At 49.8% G+C, this 22,240-nt stretch overlaps 1 protein-coding gene across 1 annotated transcript; it reads left to right on the forward strand.

Moving 5' to 3' along the window:
- Positions 1 to 10,625: 10,625 nt before the first annotated feature.
- LOC119930050 (blue-sensitive opsin-like) lies at positions 10,626 to 21,939 on the forward strand. The gene is made up of 5 exons (XM_038748485.1): positions 10,626 to 11,013; positions 12,167 to 12,335; positions 13,982 to 14,147; positions 20,426 to 20,665; positions 21,811 to 21,939. The coding sequence occupies exons 1-5, from the start codon at positions 10,626 to 10,628 to the stop codon at positions 21,937 to 21,939; spliced, it is 1,092 nt and encodes a 363-aa protein (XP_038604413.1).
- Positions 21,940 to 22,240: the final 301 nt, after the last annotated feature.

The raw sequence follows: 22,240 nt of genomic DNA on the forward strand, positions 1-22,240 counted from the left end.
AGTGGAAAAGAGTACGGGCTTTGGAGTCAGAGGTCATTCATTCATTCAATCGTATTTATTGAGCACTTACTGTGTGCAGAGCACTGGACTAAGCGCTTGGGAAGTCCAAGTTGGCAACATATGGAGACGGTTCCTACCCAACAGTGGGCTCACAGTCTTGGTCATGGGTTCAAATCCCGGCTCTGCCAATTGTCAGCTGTGTGATTTTGGGCAAGTCACTTAACTTCTCTGGGCCTCAGTTACCTCATCTGTAAAATGGGGATGAAGAGTGTGAGCCCCCCGTGGGACAACCTGATAACCTTGTAACCTCCCCAGCGCTTAGAACAGTGCTTTGCACATAGTAAGCACTTAATAAATGCCATTATTATTATTATTATTATTATCTGGACTGTGTTCAGCCTGGGAGTAGCATGGTGCAGTGGATACAGCAGGGGCCTGGGTTCTAATCCCCGCTCCACCACTGTTGTGTAGGGACTGCCTCTATATGTTGCCAGCTTGTACTTCCCAAGCGCTTAGTACAGTGCTCTGCACACAGGAAGCGCTCAATAAATACTATTGAATGAATGGCTCCTGTGTGACCTTAGGCAAGTCACTTCACTGCTCTGGGCCTCAGTGACCTTATCTGTAAAATGGGGATTGAGACTGGGAGCCCCACGTGGGACAGGGACTGTGTCCAACCTGATTGGCTTGGATCCACCCCAGTGCTTAGTACAGTGTTTGACACAGAGAAGCAGCATGGCTCACTGGAAAGACTCCCGGGCTTGGGAGTCAGAGGTCATGGGTTCAAATTCCGGCTCTGCCAATTGGCATCTGTGTGGCTCTGGGCAAGTCAATTAACTTCTCTGTGCCTCAGTGACCTCATCTGTCAAATGGGGATGAAGACTGTGAGCCCCACATGGGACAATCTGATCACCTTGTATCCTCCCCGGCGCTTAGAACAGTGCTTTGCACACAGTAGGCGCTTAACAAATACCAAATTGGTGAAGCTGGGATTTGAGCCCATGACCTCTGACTCCAAATAATAATAATAATGATGGTATTTGTTAAGCTCTTACTATGTGCAAAGCACTGTTCTAAGCGCCGGGGAGGTTACAAGGTGATCAGGTTGCCCTGCAGGGGGCTCACAGTTTTAATCCCCATTTTACAGATGAGGTAACTGAGGCTCAGAGAAGTTAAGTGACTTGCCCAAAGTCACACAGCTGACGGCTGGTGGAGCCGGGATTTGAACCCATGACCTCTGACTCCAAAGCCCGTGCTCTTTCCACTGAGCCACGCTGCTTCTCTAAAGTACCCTCTCTCACTATCTTTTAAGTTCTCCCCCTTTTAGACTGTGAGCCCACTGTTGGGTAGGGACTGTCTCTATATGTTGCCAATTTGTGCTTCCCAAGTGCTTAGTACAGTGCTCTGCACATAGTAAGCGCTCAATAAATACGATTGATGAAGTGTGTACTGCGTGGAAGAGACTGTTTTTAGGTCACTGCCAGTATTATTGTCTGAGTAGGACACCCTATCCCCTCTCAGGATCAAACCTGGAGAGTTTCCAGTACTCTACCAGTCTTAGCTATGGGAGGGAGAGTCGAGCAGAGGCATACCCATTCCGCTGTAGAGAGGCAGCGTGGCTCAGTGGAAAGAACACGGGCTTTGGAGTCACAGGTCAGGGGTTCAAATCCCGACTCCACCAACTGTCAGCTGTGTGACTTTGGGCAAGTCACTTCACTTCCCTGTGCCGCAGTCACCTCATCTGTAAAATGGGGATTAAGACTGTGAGCCCCCCGTGGGCCAACCTGATCACCTTGTAACCTCCCCAGCGCTTAGAACAGTGCTTTGCACATAGTAAGCGCTTAATAAATGCCATTATTATTATTATTATTATTATTCCTACCTTGGCCGGTGGCAAACGAGTGGCAAGCGACCTGCTACAAGTCAAAACTCACCCGCGCTGGGCAGCAGCAGCATGGGAAAGAGTCGAGGGCAGAGACTCAAGTTTACTGCAGGGAAGAAGGCAATGGTAAATCACTTCTATATTTTTAGCAAGAAAAGTCTCTGAGTACACTACCAGAACAATTGCAGATGGAGAGTGGGGTGTTCTGGGAGAGATATGTACTCCCCTCCTCAAAAATCTCCAGTGGCTACCAATCAACCTACGCATCAGGCAGAAACTCCTCACCCTGGGCTTCCAGGCTGTCCATCCATCCCCTCGCCCCCTCCTACCTCACCTCCCTTCTCTCCTTCTCCAGCCCAGCCCGCACCCTCCGCTCCTCTGCCGTTAATCTCCTCACCGTACCTCGTTCTCACCTGTCCCGCCGTCGACCCCCGGCCCACGTCCTCCCCCTGGCCTGGAATGCCCTCCCTCTGCCCATCCGCCAAGCTAGCTCTCTTCCTCCCTTCAAGGCCCTACTGAGAGCTCACCTCCTCCAGGAGGCTTTCCCAGACTGAGCCCCTTCTTTCCTCTCCCCCTCATCCCCCTCCCATCATACCTCCTTCCCTTCCTCACAGCACCTGTATACATGTATATATGTTTGTACATATTTATTACTCTATTTATTTATTTTATTTGTACATATCCATTCTATTCATTTTATTTTGTTAGTATGTTTGGTTTTGTCTCCCCACTTTAGACTGTGAGCCCACTGTTGGGTAGGGACTGTCTCTATATGTTGCCAATTTGTACTTCCCAAGCGCTTAGTACAGTGCTCTGCACACAGTAAGCGCTCAATAAATGCGATTGATGATGATGATGATATGTATATATGTTTGTACGGATTTATTACTCTATTTATTTATTTTACTTGTACATATTTATTCTACTTATTTTATTTTGTTAATATGTTTTGTTCTCTGTCTCCCCCTTCTAGACTGTGAGCCCACTGTTGGGTAGGGACTGTCTCTATATGTTGCCAACTTGTACTTCCCAAGCGCTTAGTCCAGTGCTCTGCACACAGTAAGTGCTCAATAAATACGATTGAATGAATATGTCCCCGGAGTTGCTATGGGTCGGAGATGACTCCACAGCATAAGCCAAGCCAAGAACACCCTATAAACCTTCCCTCCAATCATCATCATCAATCGTATTTATTGAGCGCTTACTGTGTGCAGAGCACTGTACTAAGCGCTTGGGAAGGACAAGTTGGCAATATATAGAGACAGTCCCTACCCAACAGTGGGCTCACGGTCTAAAAGAGGGAGACAGAGAACAAAACCAAACATACTAACAAAATAAAATAAATAGAATAGATATGTACAAGTAAAATAAATAAATAGAGTAACAAATATGTACAAACATATATACATATATACAGGTGCAGTGGGGGAGGGAAGGAGGTAAGATGCGATCAGATGTGACGCTGAGGCTGCTGAATTCATTTTTCACTGCCTCAGAAGGAAGCTGGATGTGGGCTGTTTCCTTTGGGGATCAGCTACTTAGCTAACGCTGAAAACAGTCACACATTCTGCACATAAAACACAGTCAAACATACACACACAGAGAAAGACACACACCTACCTTTTCACTCACACGTGCACTTTTCCTCCTGTCGGGGTTCTGATCTCGTGAATTTGTGGGCCTCTGCATTTGGATGATCAGGAGTTCCTAGGGGCTTATTCTTGATAGCAATGTTCCATTTTAACTACTTGTTGTCTTCTTTTCCCTCTTCCGTGCTGCCAATCGAGAAAAAATACTTATTCTTCTATTATCTTTTTACTGCTTACATTCACTAGACTGTAAACTCCTGGTGGGCGAGGACTGTCTCTATCTACTCTATTTTACTCCCCCAAGAACCTAATACAGTGAAAAGCAGCATGGCGAAGTAGATAGAGCATGAGCCTGGGTTCTAATCCTGGCTTTGCCACTTGCCTGCTGTGTGATCTTGGGCAAGTCACCTCACTTTTCTGTGCTGCCGTGACTTCATCTGTAAAATGGGGACTGAGACTCCCACATGGGACAGGGACTGTGCCCAACCTGATTAGCTTGTATCCACCCCAGCGCTTAGAACAGTGTCGGGGACATAGTAAGCGCTTAACAGTTGCCATTATTATTATTACAGTGCTCTGCATAGAGTAAGCCCTCAATACCATTGATTAATTTTTCTCTCCTCTTCCTTTGCTCATTCCTGCTCATCTCTAACTACTAAATAAATAACACGAATACTATTACTACTACTAATCCTAACCCAATCTTTCCATTTTTTTTTCCCTCTCCTTCCTTTCACTCTGCCCCTATAAAGTGTCTCACACACGGATAATAACAACTGTGGTCTTTGTTAAGCGGAAAGCGTTCCAAGCACAATGCTAGGTGGTACATTAGACACAAAGCAATAAGATCAGACACTGACCCTGTTCCACTAAGGGAGAGAACGGGTGTTCACCTCTCGTTTTACGGATGAGGATACGGAGACCCAGAGAAGTTAAGTGGCTTGCCCTAGGTCACACAGCAGGTAATCAAGCAATCAATTGTATTTATTGAGCGCTTACTGTGTGCAGAGCACTGGACTAAGCGCTTGGGAAGTACAAGATGGCAACATATAGAGACAGTCCCTACCCAACAGTGGGCTGTAAGTGGTGGAGCCTTGGAAGATTCTCTTCCTTAGTGAGCCTCGTACCTATTCCAGACTGTTCTCCCAGTTAGCATCGGCCCTGTCTAGGTTTTCATTCATTCATTCATTCAATTGTATTTACTGAGCGCTTACTGTGTGCAGAGGACTGGACTAAGCGCTTGGGAAGTCCAAGTTGGCAACATATAGAGACGGTCCCTATCCAACAGCGGGCTCACAGTCTAGAAGGGGGAGACAGACAACAAAACAAAACATATTGACAAAATAAAATAATTGGAATAAACATGTACAAATAGAGTAATAAATCCATACAAACATATATACAGGTGCTGTGGGGAGGGGAAGGAGGTAAGGCTGGGGGCGAGGTTTTGCCCACAGGGGTGCCCTAGATTGTCAAATGTGCAGCGTGGCTCAGTGGAAAGAGCTTGGGCTTTGGGTTACAATACAGAGGTCACCTTACAATATTGAATCATGTTTAACAAGTCTGAATTTGGGCGGAGGGAAGTCCCAGAAGCCAGGTAGGGAAAGGGAAGCAGGTTCCGTACTCCTTCAGAAGCAGTGGGACCTACTGGAGAGAGCACAGACCTGGGAAGCAGAGGACTTGGGTTCTAATCCCAGCTCCATCATCTGCCCGGTGTGGAGCCCTGGCCAAGTCACTTGTCTGCTGGGCAACTCGGGGCAATTCACTTAACTTCTCTGTGCCTCAGTTACCTTATCTATACAACAGGGATTAAGACTGTGAGCCCCATGTGGTACATGGACTGGTTCCAACCACATTAGCTTGTATCTACCTCAGCGCTTAGTATAGTGCCTGGCACATTGTACGTGTGTCACAAATACCATTTTTAAAAAATGTGAGCCCACTGTTGGGTAGGGACCATCTCTATATGTTGCCAACTTGTACCTCCCAAGTGCTTAGTCCAGTGCTCTGCACAGAGTAAGTGCTCAATAAATATGATTGAATGAACAATGAATGAAAAGACAAGGGGTGTGAGCCCACTGTTGGGTAGGGACTGTCTCTATGTGTTGCCAATTTGTACTTCCCAAGCGCTTAGTACAGTGCTCTGCACATAGTAAGCGCTCAATAAATACGATTGATGATGATAATTAGAATCTGGAAGGAAGGTCCTTCCTTCTTCCAGGCCAGGGCTCTATCCACTTGATCAAACTTTGGTGCTGAGGGGATTGGCCTCCCTCAGGGGCAACCTCTCTGAGCACTGGACATAGAGGGATTGTCTCTCTATGTTGCCAACTTGTACTTCCCAAGCGCTTAGTCCAGTGCTCTGCACACAGTAAGCGCTCAATAAATACGACTGAATGAAAAATGAACGAAAAGACAAGGGGTGGAGTCACAACTAGAACCTGGAAGGAAGGTCCTTCCTTCTTCCAGGCCAGGGCTCTATCCGCTTGACCAAAATTTGGTGCTGAGGGGATTGGCCTCCTTCAGGGGCAACCTCTCTGAGCGCTGGACATAGAGGGACTGTCTCTCTATGTTGCCAACTTGTACTTCCCAGGCGCTTAGTACAGTGCTCTGCACACAATAAGAGCTCAATAAATACGATTGAATGAAAAATGAATGAAAAGACAAGGGGTGGAGTCACAATTAGAACCTGGAAGGAAGATCCTTCCTTCTTCCAGGCCAGGGCTCTATCCACTTGACCAAAATTTGGTGCTGAGGGGATTGGCCTCCCTCAGGTGCAACCTCTCTGAGTGCTGGACATAGAGGGACTGTACTTCCCAAGCGCTTAGTCCAGTGCTCTGCACACAGTAAGCGCTCAATCAATGCGATTGAATGAAAAATGAATGAAGAGACGAGGGGTGGAGTCCCAATTAGAACCTGGAAGGAAGGTCCTTCCTTCTTCCAGGCCAGGGCTCTAACCGCTTGACCAAAATTTTGTGCTGAGGGGATTGGCCTCCCTCAGCGGCAACCTCTCTGAGCGCTGGACATAGAGGGACTGTCTCTCTATGTTGCCAACTTGTACTTCCCAAGCGCTTAGTCCAGTGCTCTGCACACAGTAAGCGCTCAATCAATACGATTGAGTGAAAAATGAATGAAAAGACAAGGGGTGGAGTCACAATTAGAACCTGGAAGGAAGGTCCTTCCTTCTTCCAGGCCAGGGCTCTATCCGCTTGACCAAACTTTGGTGCTGAGGGGATTGGCCTCCCTCAGGGGCAACCTCTCTGAGCACTGGACATAGAGGGACTGTCTCTCTATGTTGCCAACTTGTACTTCCCAAGCGCTTAGTACAGTGCTCTGCACACAATAAGAGCTCAATAAATACGATTGAATGAAAAATGAATGAAAAGACATGGGGTGGAGTCACAATTAGAACCTGGAAGGAAGATCCTTCCTTCTTCCAGGCCAGGGCTCTATCCACTTGACCAAAATTTGGTGCTGAGGGGATTGGCCTCCCTCAGGTGCAACCTCTCTGAGTGCTGGACATAGAGGGACTGTACTTCCCAAGCGCTTAGTCCAGTGCTCTGCACACAGTAAGCGCTCAATCAATGCGATTGAATGAAAAATGAATGAAGAGACGAGGGGTGGAGTCCCAATTAGAACCTGGAAGGAAGGTCCTTCCTTCTTCCAGGCCAGGGCTCTATCCGCTTGACCAAAATTTGGTGCTGAGCGGATTGGCCTCCTTCAGGGGCAACCTCTCTGAGAGCTGGACATAGAGGGACTGTCTCTCTATGTTGCCAACTTGTACTTCCCAGGCACTTAGTACAGTGCTCTGCACACAGTAAGCGCTCAATCAATACGATTGAGTGAAAAATGAATGAAAAGACAAGGGGTGGAGTCACAATTAGAACCTGGAAGGAAGGTCCTTCCTTCTTCCAGGCCAGGGCTCTATCCGCTTGATCAAACTTTGGTGCTGAGGGGATTGGCCTCCCTCAGGGGCAACCTCTCTGAGCACTGGACATAGAGGGACTGTCTCTCTATGTTGCCAACTTGTACTTCCCAGGCGCTTAGTACAGTGCTCTGCACACAATAAGAGCTCAATAAATACGATTGAATGAAAAATGAATGAAAAGACAAGGGGTGGAGTCACAATTAGAACCTGGAAGGAAGGTCCTTCCTTCCAGGCCAGGGCTCTATCTGCTTGACCAAAATTTGGTGCTGAGGGGATTGGCCTCCCTCAGGTGCAACCTCTCTGAGTGCTGGACATAGAGGGACTGTACTTCCCAAGCGCTTAGTCCAGTGCTCTGCACACAGTAAGCGCTCAATCAATACGATTGAATGAAAAATGAATGAAGAGACGAGGGGTGGAGTCCCAATTAGAACCTGGAAGGAAGGTCCTTCCTTCTTCCAGGCCAGGGCTCTATCCGCTTGACCAAAATTTTGTGCTGAGGGGATTGGCCTCCCTCAGGGGCAACCTCTCTGAGCACTGGACATAGAGGGATTGTCTCTCTATGTTGCCAACTTGTACTTCCCAAGCGCTTAGTCCAGTGCTCTGCACACAGTAAGCGCTCAATAAATACGACTGAATGAAAAATGAACGAAAAGACAAGGGGTGGAGTCACAACTAGAACCTGGAAGGAAGGTCCTTCCTTCTTCCAGGCCAGGGCTCTGCTTGACCAAAATTTGGTGCTGAGGGGATTGGCCTCCTTCAGGGGCAACCTCTCTGAGCGCTGGACATAGAGGGACTGTCTCTCTATGTTGCCAACTTGTACTTCCCAAGCGCTTAGTCCAGTGCTCTGCACACAGTAAGCGCTCAATAAATACGATTGATTGACTGACTGGACTCAATGGCCAAAGACCCGGATGTAGGCCTCTGTCCCGCCGCTAATGAAGAAGGGTCTGCGCACGCGCAGCTGGGCTTCGGTCTGAATTCGGCGGCGGGATGGAGGCGAGGGGCGCGCGCATGCGCCCAGCGCTTCAACCGGGGCGACCGACAGAAGCCAAGACGAGGATGGTCCCACACTGCCACCTAGAGGCTCCTTCTGCACACTGCCGCTCAGGGGCCCCGAGTTAGCTATCGTACCCCCCCCCCGTGTGAATACTATTACTACTACTACTACTAATAATAATAATGGCATTTGTTAAGCGCTTACTATTATTATTATTATTATTATAATGGCATTTGTTAAGCGCTTACTATGTGCAGAGCACTGTTCTAAGCGCTGGGGGGAGATACAAGGTGATCAAGTTGTCCCACGTGGGGCTCACAGTCTTCATCCCCGTTTTACAGACGAGGTAACTGAGGCTCAGAGAATCAATCAATCAATCAATCGTATTTATTGAGCGCTTACTGTGTGCAGAGCACTGGACTAAGCGCTTGGGAAGTGCAAGTTGGCAACATATAGAGACGGTCCCTACCCAACAGTGGGCTCACAGTCTAAAAGGGGGAGACGGGGAACAAAACCAAACACACTAACAAAGTAAAATAAATAGAATGGATATGAACAAGTAAAATAAATAAATAAATAGAGTAATAAATATGTACAAACATATATACATATATAAGAGTCGGGAGAACTGCCTCCTTGGCTCTGGCAGTTCTGGCTTGGCTCTGGGGGAAGCAGCGTGGCTCAGTGGGAAGAGCCCGGGCTTTGGAGTCAGAGGTCATGGGTTCGAATCCCGGCTCCGCCACATGTCTGCTGTGTGACCTTGGGCAAGTCACTTCACTTCTCTGAGCCTCAGTTACCTCATCTGGAAAATGGGGATTAAGACTGTGAGGCCCCCGTGGGACAACCCGATCACCTTGTAACCTTCCCAGCGCTTAGAACAGTGCTGTGCACATAGTAAGTGCTCAATAAATGCCATCATCATCATCTGGCCCCATCTGCCATCAGTCATTCATTCAATCGTATTTATTGAGCACTTACTGTGTGCAGAGCACTGTACTAAGCGCTTGGGAAGTACAAGTTGGCAACATATACAGACGGTCCCTACCCAACAGCGGGCTCACAGTCTAGATGGGGGAGACAGACAACAAAATAAAATAAATAGAATAAATGTGTACAAATAAAATAAATAAATAGAACAACAAATACATACAAACATATACATATATACAGGTGCTGTGGGGAGGGGAAGGTGGCAAGGCAGGGGGATGGGGAGGGGGGAGAGGAAGGAGGGGGCTCAAGAGAGAGATGAAGAAAGAGGGATGAAGAGAGAGAGAAGCAGCGTGACTCGGTGGAAAGAGCACGGGCTTGGGAGTCAGAGGTCATGGGTTCTAATCCTGGCTCTGCCACTTGTCTGCTGTGTGACTTTGGGCAAGTCACTTAACTTCTCTGAGCCTCAGTTACCTCATCTGTAAAATGGGGATTGAGACTGTGAGCCCCCCCGTGGGACAACCTGATCACCTTGTGTCCCCCCAGTGCTTAGAACAGTGCTTCGCACATAGTAAGCGCTTAACAAATGCCATCATTATTATTATTATTATTATTATTATCCTTGGGAAAGTAGAAAGTCCAGAGGCTTTGGGGTAAATGGGTTCAAAGGATCAGGTAGGGAACACCTGTAGCTTTCCTTCCCCAGGAAGTTTGAAGCTCCTAAATTTGGCTTCTGTGAAAGTATGGGAAGAGCTGCTCTTAGCTCTCTGCCCTCCCCCTCCCCCGACCCAGCCCCCCACCAACCCTGTGATTTTCCAAAGCAGAGATTAGACTCCTTGCGTTGTGATTAGGAGCCTGTAAAGCAGATTGGCTTTCTGGACAAGCCCACCTTTCCCAGCCCATTGGGAGTGGCGGCGGAGTCTTGCTCGGTGCGGATAAGACCGTCTTAGCCTTAAATACGATTAAAACACAAAAGAAAAGGAAAACCCTGCCCCAGGGACGGTGCCAAGGCTTCTCTCAAGGCTCCCAACCCAAGGGTATAAAAGGAGCCTGTGCCATCCGTCCATCAAATATAATCACCCTCATGAACCCCTGCAAAACATGGCACCGCTGCCCCTAAATTAGACGTTCGGTGGCCTGCTTCTCTTGGGATGCTGAGAAAATTCAGGGGCTTTTCTGTTCAACTATTCCCTTCTGGTGTGGCGTGAGGTGGGGTTGGACACTGGCTTCAGAAATCTAGATTGTCCCTCCATCTTCTCTCCCTGGGCCCATCTCTCTCCCTCTCGTCACCCAAATCTAATGATGCATAAAACCCACCAGAATCTGCAGAATGAGCCTCCCGAAGATTTCTTTATCCCCCTTCCCTTGGACACGGACAACATCACCTCTCTGAGTCCTTTCCTTGTGCCCCAAACCCACCTGGGAGGGGCGGGGATCTTCCTGAGCCTGGCGGCCTTCATGTTCCTCCTCGTAACCCTGGGCTTCCCCATCAATCTGCTCACCGTCATCTGCACCGTCAGGTACAAGAAACTGCGCTCCCACCTCAACTACATCCTGGTGAACCTGGCCGTCTCCAACATGCTGGTGGTCTGTGTGGGCTCCGCCACCGCCTTCTACAGCTTCGCCCACATGTACTTCGTCCTGGGCCCCACCGCCTGCAAAATCGAGGGCTTTGCGGCCACGCTGGGGGGTGAGTAACTCCATCCCGGAGCTGACGGCGTCGGGGAGGAGCACTTTCTCAACTGGGGTGGAGGGGCTGGCGGGGCTCCCCATCGATGCAGAAGGGAAAGCAGCCAAGCTTGCGGGTGGTGGAAAGGCAGCCCCTTCCCTCCCAGCTCTACCCTCGGGGGCAAACAGGCCGCAGTAACGTGGGAGACTTCAGGGGAGGTGAGAACTGAGGATGAAGATGCCCACAAGGATGCCTCGAGGCCAAAGAGAAGAAGATAAGATGAAGCTTCCCAATCTGAAACCTGCTCAGCAAAGAACTTTTCTTCTTGGTTTCTGTCCGCTCTTTCCCCCCCCCCTTCACCTCCACATCCTCTTACTTCATCAGCCCTCTCCTTGCTTTACCTCCCTTCTCTTCCATTCCTTCCTTGCCCTCTATTTCCCTAATGCCCACTGGGGAAATGTAAGCTCGTTACGGGCAGGTAACGTATCCGCTCATTCTGTTGTACTATACTCTCCCAAGTGCTGAGAACAGGGCTCTGCACATAGAAAGCGCTTAATAAATACCACTGATTGATGACTCTGTTCCTCTCCTTCCCTCTTAACTTCTCTCTCTCTTCATCCCTCTTTCTTCATCTCTCTCTTGAGCCCCCTCCTTCCTCTCCCCCTCCTCCCCCTCTCCATCCCCCCCGCCTTACCTCCTTCCCTTCCCCACAGCACCTGTATATATGTATATATGTTTGTATGTATTTATTACTCTATTTATTTATTTATTTTACTTGTACACATTTATTCTATTTATTTTATTCCGTTAATATGTTTTGTTTTGTTCTCTGTCTCCCCCTTCTAGACTGTGAGCCCACTGTTGGGTAGGGACCGTCTCTATATGTTGCCAAATTGTACTTCCCAAGCACTTAGTACAGTGCTCTGCACACAGTAAGCACTCAATAAATACGATTGAATGAATGAATGAATGAATGAATGAATGAATGAATCCCTCCATCTCCCCTTTCTACTGTCCCTTGCTTGGCTTCCCTCTAGGCTCCCACTTGCCCCCTCCCTCCTCAATCCCTGCCTCTCCCTACCCCATCCCAAGTAGGTTTCGGAGCAGTAGGCGGGCCTACCTGGCTGGAATCCCGGATGTTCTCATCTCCCATCCCCGCTTTCCCCCTCTGCAGGGATGGTGAGCCTCTGGTCCTTGGCAGTGATCGCCTTCGAGAGGTTCTTGGTCATTTGCAAACCGCTGGGAAATCTATCCTTCCGGGGCACTCACGCCATCTTCGGCTGTGTCGCCACTTGGGTGTTTGGGCTTGCCGCGTCCCTGCCACCCCTGTTTGGCTGGAGCAGGTAGGTGCCGAGCCCAGAGACTGGAAGACATCCCTTCCCTCTCCCGGGATAGAGGGTCACTCTCCAGCAGACATGGATGGCAGAGGGTGGACTGATGTCATCCAAAATCGGGTGGGTGGGTAGGGGCGGGCGGCTCCGGCCAACTGGTTGGCATCCATACAACAACCCAGGTGTTGAGGCGGGTAGTGAGGCTTCAAGAGAAAGGAGGAAAAGAATCCCACGACTCCGCAGAACCCCTAAAAGACACACAGTCATCCCACTGCTTCTGGGCACTAACACCGGTCCAGGGTGAGACCGGGGTTGGAAGAACTATCCTGAGTCGCCTGATCTAGCCTGTAACAACTCCCCCAATCGGGAAGTTTCTCTTCAGTCTGAATTAAGTTAAATTCACATCCTCTTGTTCTCGCCATAATAGGAACAGAGAACAATTCTCCATCCCTTCTCAAGCCCTGAGTGGCTACTAAATAGCCCCAGTTCATTGTGCTACTGGGGATCCCCTCCTCAGGCTGTAGTTGTGGTGGGGAGACTGAGGCAAGGTGCCCAAAACAGTGAGTGTTGTCAGCGCAGTCAGGTGGAGTATTTAGGACCAGGGACCCTGTTCTGGTTGGGATGAAAAGCAGCGGGGCCTAGTGAAAAGAACACAGTCCTGGGAGTGAGAGGACCTGAGTTCTAATCATTCATTCAATCATATTTATTGAGCGCTTATTGTGTGCAGAGCACTGTACTAAGCGCTTGGCAACATCTAGAGACGGTCCCTACCCAACAATGGGCTCACAGTCTAGAAGGGGGAGACAGACAACATAACAAAACATGTGGACAGGTGTCATCAAATAAACAGAGATAAAGCTAGATGCACATCATTAACAAAATAAATAGTAAATATGTACAAGTAAAATAAATAGAGTAATAAATCTGTACAAACACATATACAGGTGCTGTGGAGAGGGGAAGGAGGTAGAGCGGGGGGGATGGGGAGGAGGAGAGGAAAAAGGGGGCTCAGTGTGGGAAGGCCTCTTGGAGGAGGTGAGCTCTTAGTAGGGCTTTGAAGGGAGGAAGAGAGCTGGCTTGGTGGATGTGTGGAGGGAGGGCATTCCGGGCCATGGGGAGGATGTAGGCTGGGGGTCGATGGCAGGACAGGCGAGGGCCGAGGGTCGATAGCGGGACAGGTGAGAACGAGGTAGAGTGAGGAGGTCAGCGGCAGAGGAGCGGAGGGTGCGGGCTGGGCTGGAGAAGGAGGGAAGAGAGCTGAGGTAGGAGGGGGCCAGGGGATGGACAACCTTGAAGCCGAGTCTGCTCTGGGACCTTGGACAAGTCACTTCACTTCTCTATGCCTCAGTTCCCTCACCTGTAAAATGGGGATTAAGACCGTGAGCCCTGTGTGGGAGAGGGACTGTGTCCAACCTGCTTAACTTGTATTTACCCCAGCACTTAGTTCAATATCTGATACATAGCTTTTAACACCTCGAAAAAAAGATGGATTAGGGGCTGCTCTAGGAGGAGGAGGATGGGCAGGCTGGGAGCTGAGGGGTCCCGGGGGCTGTCAAATCATCTCTGACGGTGGTCTAGAGCAGGAGCGGGAAGCAGAGCAAAGTGGGCGAGTCTTGACTGAGCAGGCTGCCCGACCCAGGGTCACCCACTCTACCCAGGTACATCCCCGAAGGTCTCCAGTGTTCCTGCGGCCCCGACTGGTACACGACTAACAACAAGTGGAACAACGAATCCTACGTGATCTTCCTCTTCTCCTTCTGCTTTGGGGTCCCCTTATCCATCATCATCTTCTCCTACGGACGCCTCCTTCTCACCCTCCGGTCTGTAAGTATGTAGTCCCTCTTCCCTCCGTCCGGACTCAGGATCCCCAGGGGGTAGAGGGTGACCTTGGAGAGTGACCCCTCCAGATCTCGGGGTCCCCGTGCCAACGCGACTTTGCCACTTGTCAGCTGTGTGACATTGGGCAAGTCACTTAATTTCTCTGAGCCTCAGTTCCCTCATCTGTAAAATGGGGATGAAGACTGTGAGCCCCGTGTGGGACAACCTGATTCCCTTGTATAATGATAGCATGTATTAAGTGCTTACTATGTGCTTAGAACAGTGCTTGGCACGTAGTAAGCACTTAACAAAAGTTTTTTTATAGAGAAGCAGCGTGGCTCAGTGGAAAGAGCACGGGCTTTGGAGTCAGAGGTCTGGGTTCGAATCCTAGCTCTGCCACATGCCTGCTCTGTGACCTTGGGCAAGTCACTTAACTTCTCTGAGCTTCAGTTACCTCATCTGTAAAATGGGGATTAAGACTGTGAGCCCCACGTGGGACAACCTGATCATCTTGTATCCCCCCCCCCAGCGCTTAGAACAGTGCTTTGCACATAGTAAGTGCTTAACAAATACCATCATTATGATTATTATTAACGGGGCACCGGCCACTGGCCAATCAATCAATCCATCAATCAATGGTATTTATTGAGCGCTTACTGCATGCAGAGCACTGTAGACCACTCGTGTGGGGAAAATGAGTCGAGGGAGGGATGACCGCACTTCCTGGCACCAATCAATCAATCAGTCGTATTTATTGAGCGCTTACTGTGTGCAGAGCACTGTACTAAGCGCTTGGGAAGAACAAGTTGGCACCACCATCATCATCAATCATCAATCGTATTCATTGAGCGCTTACTATGTGCAGAGCACTGTACTAAGCGCTTGGGAAGTACAAATTGGCAACACATAGAGACAGTCCCTACCCAACAGTGGGCTCACAGTCTAAAAGGGGGGAGACAGAGAACAAAACCAAACGTACCAACAAAATAAAATAAATAGGATAGATATGTACAAGTAAAATAAATAAAGAGTAATAAATATGTACAACCATATATACATATATACAGGTGCTGTGAGGAAGGGAAGGAGGTAAGATGGGGGGGGTGGAGAGGGGGACGAGGGGGAGAGGAAGGAAGGGGCTTCTGTGACAGAGTCTCTCTTCTGGCCGAGTGAGAAAGAGAAGGGCTGGCAAGTAGGTGGGAGGGTGAATGAGAGAGGAGAGAGAGGGGCCACCAAGACCCTGGTAGCCGCCCCACATCAATCTCCCTGCCCCTTGCCAACTCCCTCCCTCCTGGCAGCGAGCGCCAGCAGCATGTGGAGTTCGGGCATTCCGTTCATGAGAAGCAGCGTGGCCTAGTAGAAAATGTTCGCCCTGGGAGGCAAAAGAACTGGATTCTAATCCTGAGTCTAACAATAATAATAACTGTGGTGGTTGTTAAGTCCTTGCTATGTACTAAGTGCTGGGGTGGATACAAGCAGCACTTGTTAGAAGCAGCCTGGCTCAGTGGAAAGAGCCTGGGCTTTGGAGTCAGAGGTCATGGGTTCAAATCCCAGCTCCGCCACTCGTCAGCTGTGTGACTTTGGGCAAGTCACTTAACTTCTCTGGGCCTCAGTTCCCTCATCTGCGAAATGGGGATTAAGACTGTGAGCCCCACGTGGGACAACCGGATCACCTTGTATCCCCCCCAGCGCTTAGAACAGTGCTTTGCACATAGTAAGCGCTTAAAAAAATGTTCATGTTCAATTCGGGTTGGACATAGTCCCTGTTCCATGTGAGGTTCACGGTCTCAATCCCCATTTTCCAGATGAGGTAACTGAGGCACGGAGAATTAAAGTGACTTGCCCAAGGCCACACAGCAGACAAGCGGCAGAGCTGGGGTTAGAACCCAAGTCCTTCTGATTCCCAGGCCCGTGCTCTAACCACTATGCCAAGCTGCTTCCCAGTTGCCAATTGCTTGCTGTGTGACTTTGGGCAAGTCGCTTAATTTCTCTGTGCCTCAGTTACCTCGTCTCCTGTTTTCCTTCCTGCTTAGGCCGTAAGCCCCATGCAGGATAGGGACTGTGTCCAGCCTAATTAACTTGCATCTATCCCAGGGCTTAGAACGGTGATTGACACATAGTAAGGGCTTTACCAATACCATTAAAAATAAAATTCAGTGCTTAGTGCACTTAGAGCTTACAATTGGGATAAGCGGCCTATCAGTACGTTCCAGGCTGCTACTTGAACAGAAGGGCCAAAGGGGCTTTGGCCCTGGCCTCTCCCTCGACCTTCAGAAACACCTTCAGGGAGGCCCGCGGGAGATCTCCGTGTGTCCCACAGTCCGGGATCTGAACCGGGGGGCCTGGAAAGATCAGAACGGGAATAAACTGTGGTATTTGTTAAGCCCTACCCTGTTCTGTGCTGTGGGGTAGATTCAAGATAATCAGGTCAGACACTGTCGTCTCTGTCCCACATGGGGCTCACAGTCTAAAGGGGAGGGAGAACAGGCATCTCACCCCCATTTTACAGAAGAGGAAACTGAGGCCCCGGATAGGTTAAGTGACTTCCCCACTGAGGAAGTGGCAGAACTGGGAGCAGAGCTCAGGTCCTCCGCTCCCCAGTCTGGGCTTTTCCCATTAGACCAGGCTGCTTCTCAAGCCAAACGGGTGAGGGGAGTTTAAAGAGCCTCCCCCTCCTGCTGGAGACTGAGCCCTAAAGAGGAGATGGAATAGAGGGAGAAAAAGCTCTAAATGCCCATTCAAATCAATCAATCAATCAATCATATTTATTGAGCCCTTACTGTGTGCAGAGCACTGTACTAAGCGCTTGGGAAGTACAAGTTGGCAACATATAGAGACAGTCCCTACCTGGGTTTCCATTTTTAGCTCTACTCTCTTCCTATCTGCCCCGACCTTCCTCAGCCCTTCCTGTTAATCAGTCAGTCACGGTTGCCAGTACTGAGCTCTTACTGTGTGCAGAGCACTGTACCAAATGCTTGGGAGAGTGTAATATATCAGATACGGTCCCTGCTCGGCCATTTCAAGGGGACAAAACCCTCTGAACTTAGTAACCCCTGCGGCGGCTAAGCCGCCCCCGTCAGCAGAGAGGGTGCAGACACTGAGAATACAGTGTGACCCTCAGTCCTGGCTCCATCCGCCCAGGCTCTCCACCTCTGCCTCCTCCAAAACCATCCCACCAGTAGCAAGGAGGGGAGGAGGAGTCAGGGGACACCCATTAGACTCCTCCATCCCAGATACACCCAGAGAAGCAGCGTGGCCCAGTGGAAAGAGCCTAGGCCTGGGAATCAGAGGACCTAGGTTCGCATCCTGGCTCTGCCTCTTGTCCGTTGTGTGACCCTGGGCAAGTTGATTAACCTCCCTCTGCCTCAGTTACCACATCTGTAAAAAGGGAGTTAAGATGGGGAGCCCCATGTGGGATCCAACCTGATTACTTTGTATCTACTACAACCCTTTATACAGTGCCTGGCAAATACTAAGCACTTGTCAAATACCATTAAAAAAAAAAAGTTTAACCTTCCCTGGCCCTGAGGGTGGTGAATATCCACGGTGCTTGGCCCTTATAAACCAGACCTTGGGTATTCCCCTCCGCTGCTACCGGGGAAACGCCCTACAGGGACCAAGGGTCTGCTCTCGTCCTGTTGTCCCACCGTCCCGGGTCACTGCCGCCATGGCCAGTGTTGACCTCTGAGGTTTTCCAGGGGGTGTCATCCTGGACACACTGCCTGTGCACCCCTTCAACTCTCAATCCCCAGGCCCCGGAGCATCAGCATGGGTGAAAATGAGTAGTGAGGGGGAGCCAGGAGTCATGATGATGATGATGGCATTTGTTAAGCGCTTACTATGTGCAAAGCACTGTTCTAAGCGCCGGGGAGGATACAAGGCGATCAGATTGTCCCACGTCGTGGGGTTCACGGCCTTCATCCCCGTTTTACAGATAAGGTAACTGAGGCACAGAGAAGTTAGGTGACTTGGCCAAAGTCACACAGCTGACAATTGGCAGGGCCGGGATTTGAACCCATGACCTCTGACTCTCAAGCCCGTGCTCTTTCCATTGAGCCATGCTGCTTCTCTGAAAATGTAAGGAAAGGAAAGGAAAGGAAAGTACATGGATATCTGTCAACTCCCATTTTGGGCCCTTGCACATAAGGGCATATACTAATAATAATAATTGTTGCATTTGATAAGCACTTACTATGTGCCAAGCACTGTAATAATAATTATTATGGTATTTGTTAAGCACTTACTATGTGCAAGGCACTATACTAAGGTCTGCGGTGGGTACAAGAAAATTGGGTTGGACATAGTCCCTGTCCCACATGGGGCTCAGGGTCTTAATTATGGTATTTGTTACTTTACTAGGCGCTGGGGTAGATACAAGTTAACTGGGTTGGACACAGTCCCCGTCCCACATAGGACTCACAGTCTTAATCTCCACTTTCCTGATGAGGGAACTGAGGCCCAGAGAAGTGAAGTGACTTGCCCAATGTCACAAAGCAGACAATCAGCGGAGCCAGGATTAGAACCCAGGTCCTTCTAACTCTACTAGGCCCATACTTTATCTACTAGGCCATGATGCTTCTCTACATTTACATTTATGTACCTATTGAAGGCACATCTCCTCCAAGAAGCCTTCCCGGACTAAGCCCCACTTTTCCTCATCTTCCACTCCCTTCTGCATCACCCTGACTTACTCCCATTGCTCTTCCCCAGTCCCACAGCACACATGTACATGCGCTTAGTACAGTGCTCTGCACACCGTAAGCACTTAATAAATACGATTGAATGAGTGTACATATCTGTAATTTTATTTATTTGTATTGAGATCGTTCTCCCCTCCAAGACTGTTAGCTTGCTGTGGACTGGCAATGTCACCATTAATGTTGAGTCTTTCCCAAAGACTCAAGCGCTTAGTACAGTGCTCTGCACACAGTAAGCGCTCAATAAATATGATTGAATGAATGAATTAATGTGTTCCTGAACGAGACCAGCAGAGCAAGAGGTCCAAATGTGTGATGTTGTGCGTGAGCCGGGCCCCTGTGTGTTTGGGCGGCTGGGTCTGTTGGAACGAGCCCCGCTCAGGTGGGCCTCAACTGCCTGCAGATGGTTCAGTGAGTGAATTTGGCTCCAACCTGTGACTGCCCCGCTGACCCTCTACCCAGCGCTTAGAGCAGTGCTTTGCACATAGTAAGCGCTTAACAAATGCCATTATTATTATTACAAATACAAAATTATTAATATTACAAATGCCTCATCTGTAAAATGGGGATTAAAACTGTGAGCCCCCCCCGTGCGACAACCTGATCACCTTGTAACCTCCCCAGCGCGTAGAACAGTGCTTTGCACATAGTAAGCGCTTAACAAATACCATCATCATCATCATCATTATTACCCGGAGACACTTTACGTAAGTCCTCCGGCTGGAGACACACGCCAACAGACTCCAGTCCTGAGGGCACGTGGTCAGAGGCAGAGAAGGGATGAAAAGCTCCTTAGCTCCAGGAGGAGAGCAGTCGGATGGGGAGGGGCAGATTCATTCATTCATTCATTCATTCAATCGTATTTATTGAGCGCTTACTGTGTGCAGAGCACTGTACTGAGCGCCTGGGAAGTACAAGTTGGCAACATATAGAGACGGTCCCTACCCAACAGCGGGCTCACAGTCTAGAAGGGGGAGACAGACAATTATATCCCTAATACTGTAACCGGGTCGGGGGGGTCCAGTCTTCTGCTCTTCCCAGGATCCCCCATTTCATCATCATCATCAATCGTATTTATTTATTGAGCGCTTACTGTGTGCAGAGCACTGTACTAAGCACTTGGGAAGTACAAATTGGCAACATATAGAGACAGTCCCTACCCAACAGTGGGCTCACAGTCTAAAAGGGGGAGACAAAACCAAACATACTAACAAAATAAAATAAATAGAATAGATATATACAAGTAAAATAAATAAATGAGTAATAAATATGTACAGACATATATACAGGTGCTGTGGGGAAGGGAAGGAGGTAAGATGGGGGGGATGGAGAGGGGGGCGAGGGGGAGAGGAAGGAAGGGGCTCAGTCTGGGAAGGCCTCCTGGAGGAGGTGAGCTCTCAGTAGGGCCTTGAAGTTTCATGCACAAGTCATCTCTCCACGGCATTCAGGACCCTGCTCCCTCTGTGGCTCCCCAGTGCAGGGGAGAACATTTAGTTTGCCCTTAACAACGAGGCCCAGCCCAACCATACCTGACCAGAAAGGAGACCAAACCGAACGCCACGCGGCCCTCCTGCCACTGTCTTCCAGGTGGCTAAGCAGCAGGAGCAATCGGCCACCACTCAGAAGGCAGAGCGGGAGGTGACCAAGATGGTGATCGTCATGGTATTAGGATTCCTGGTGTGCTGGCTGCCGTATGCCTCCTTCTCCCTCTGGGTGGTCACCAACCGGGGCCAGGCCTTCGACCTGCGCATGGCTTCCATCCCCTCCGTCTTCTCCAAGGCCTCCACCGTCTACAATCCCGTCATCTACGTCTTCATGAACAAGCAGGTTGGAGGCCCGAGGCGCAGCGAGGAGCCGTGGGGGTGGAGCCGAGCTCAGGGAGGGTTGGTGGGAGGGGAGGGCAAGACGACGGGGCAGTTTATCGGGTCCCTCCCTGGGCCTTGGCGTCGCAGGCGGAGGAAGTAGAAACGAAGCTCTGACCTGCTATACTGCGGCTGAGAATGAGGCGAGGGGAGAGAGAGAGTTGAGAAATAATTCAGGTTGGGTTGGTTTGCAGAGACTAATCAATCAATCGTCAATCAGTCGTATTTATTGAGCGCTTACTATGTGCAGAGCACTGTACTAAGCACTTGGGAAGTACAAATTGGCAACACAAGGGTTTCTGGGGCTCCTGACAAGGGTCTCTGGAGGCATTCGCAAGGGGTCCCTCAGTCACCAAACTTTCAGGCCCAAAAGTGAAACTTTTGGGACCCATAGCTCCCACCCCAACTCACCCCAGCACCGCTGGTTCGTTCATTCAATCATTGAATGGGGCCAAGTCCCCCAGCTGAGGGCTTCCATCAGGATACACACAGACCCTGAAGGCTGCACTTTGACCACAGGGAGAAGGGGCCCAGAGGTCCACTGAGCGCAGATTCCCAGAGAACGCCCTGACCTGGGTGCTGTAGCGTTCATTCATTCATTCAATTGTATTTATTGAGCGCTTACTGTGTGCAGAGCACTGTACTAAGCGCTTGGGAAGTACAAGTTGGCAACATATAGAGACGGTCCCTACCCAACAGCGGGCTCACAGTCCAGAAGGGGGAGACAGACAACAAAACAAAACATATTAACAAAATAAAATAAATAGAATAAATATGTACAAATAAAATAAATACAGTAATAACTACGTACAAACATATATACATATATACAGGTGCTGTGGGGAGGGGAAGGAGGTAAGGTGGGGGGGATGGGGAGGGGGAGGAGGGGAGAGGAAGGAGGGTGCTCAGTCTGGGAAGGCCTCCTGGAGGAGGTGAGCTCTTAGTAGCTCTTAGCGTGCTTCAAAGAGGTGCAATCAGTGGTCTCAGGTCTGGGACCCCACTCAGGGAGTTTGGCTCCGTCACCACCCTCTCTGTGACTTGCCGGAGTCCACCACCCTGGGCCACGGGCGACCCGGATCCTAAGAGCCCCTACTCTGTCCTCTCTTACAGTTTCGCTCCTGCATGCTCAAGCTCGTCTTCTGCGGGAAGAGCCCCTTTGGGGATGAGGACGAAATGTCAGGCAGCTGTCAAGCCACACAAGTCTCCTCTGTCACCTCCAGCCAGGTCTCCCCGGCGTAGCCCCAGGCGGTTCCAGATGCCACCTTGGGTTCATTTCCAGAGGGGTCCCTCACCCGTTAACACTCTGGCACCACACAGCTTTCCCGGGCTCTTCGTCATAAAGAGCGCACCCTCTCTCCTCTGCCCCGCCCCCCCCCACTCCATGCCCCCTGTCCTCGCCAGAAAACAGTCAGCGTGGCTCAGTGGAAAGAGCACGGGCTTTGGAGTCAGAGGTATGGGTCCAAACCCCACCTCCGGCAATTGTCAGATGTGTGACTTTGGGCAAGTCACTTCACTTCTCTGTGCCTCAGTTCCCTCATCT

The sequence above is a fragment of the Tachyglossus aculeatus genome, chromosome 6, assembly GCF_015852505.1.
Source record: "Tachyglossus aculeatus isolate mTacAcu1 chromosome 6, mTacAcu1.pri, whole genome shotgun sequence".
NCBI lineage: Eukaryota > Metazoa > Chordata > Mammalia > Monotremata > Tachyglossidae > Tachyglossus > Tachyglossus aculeatus.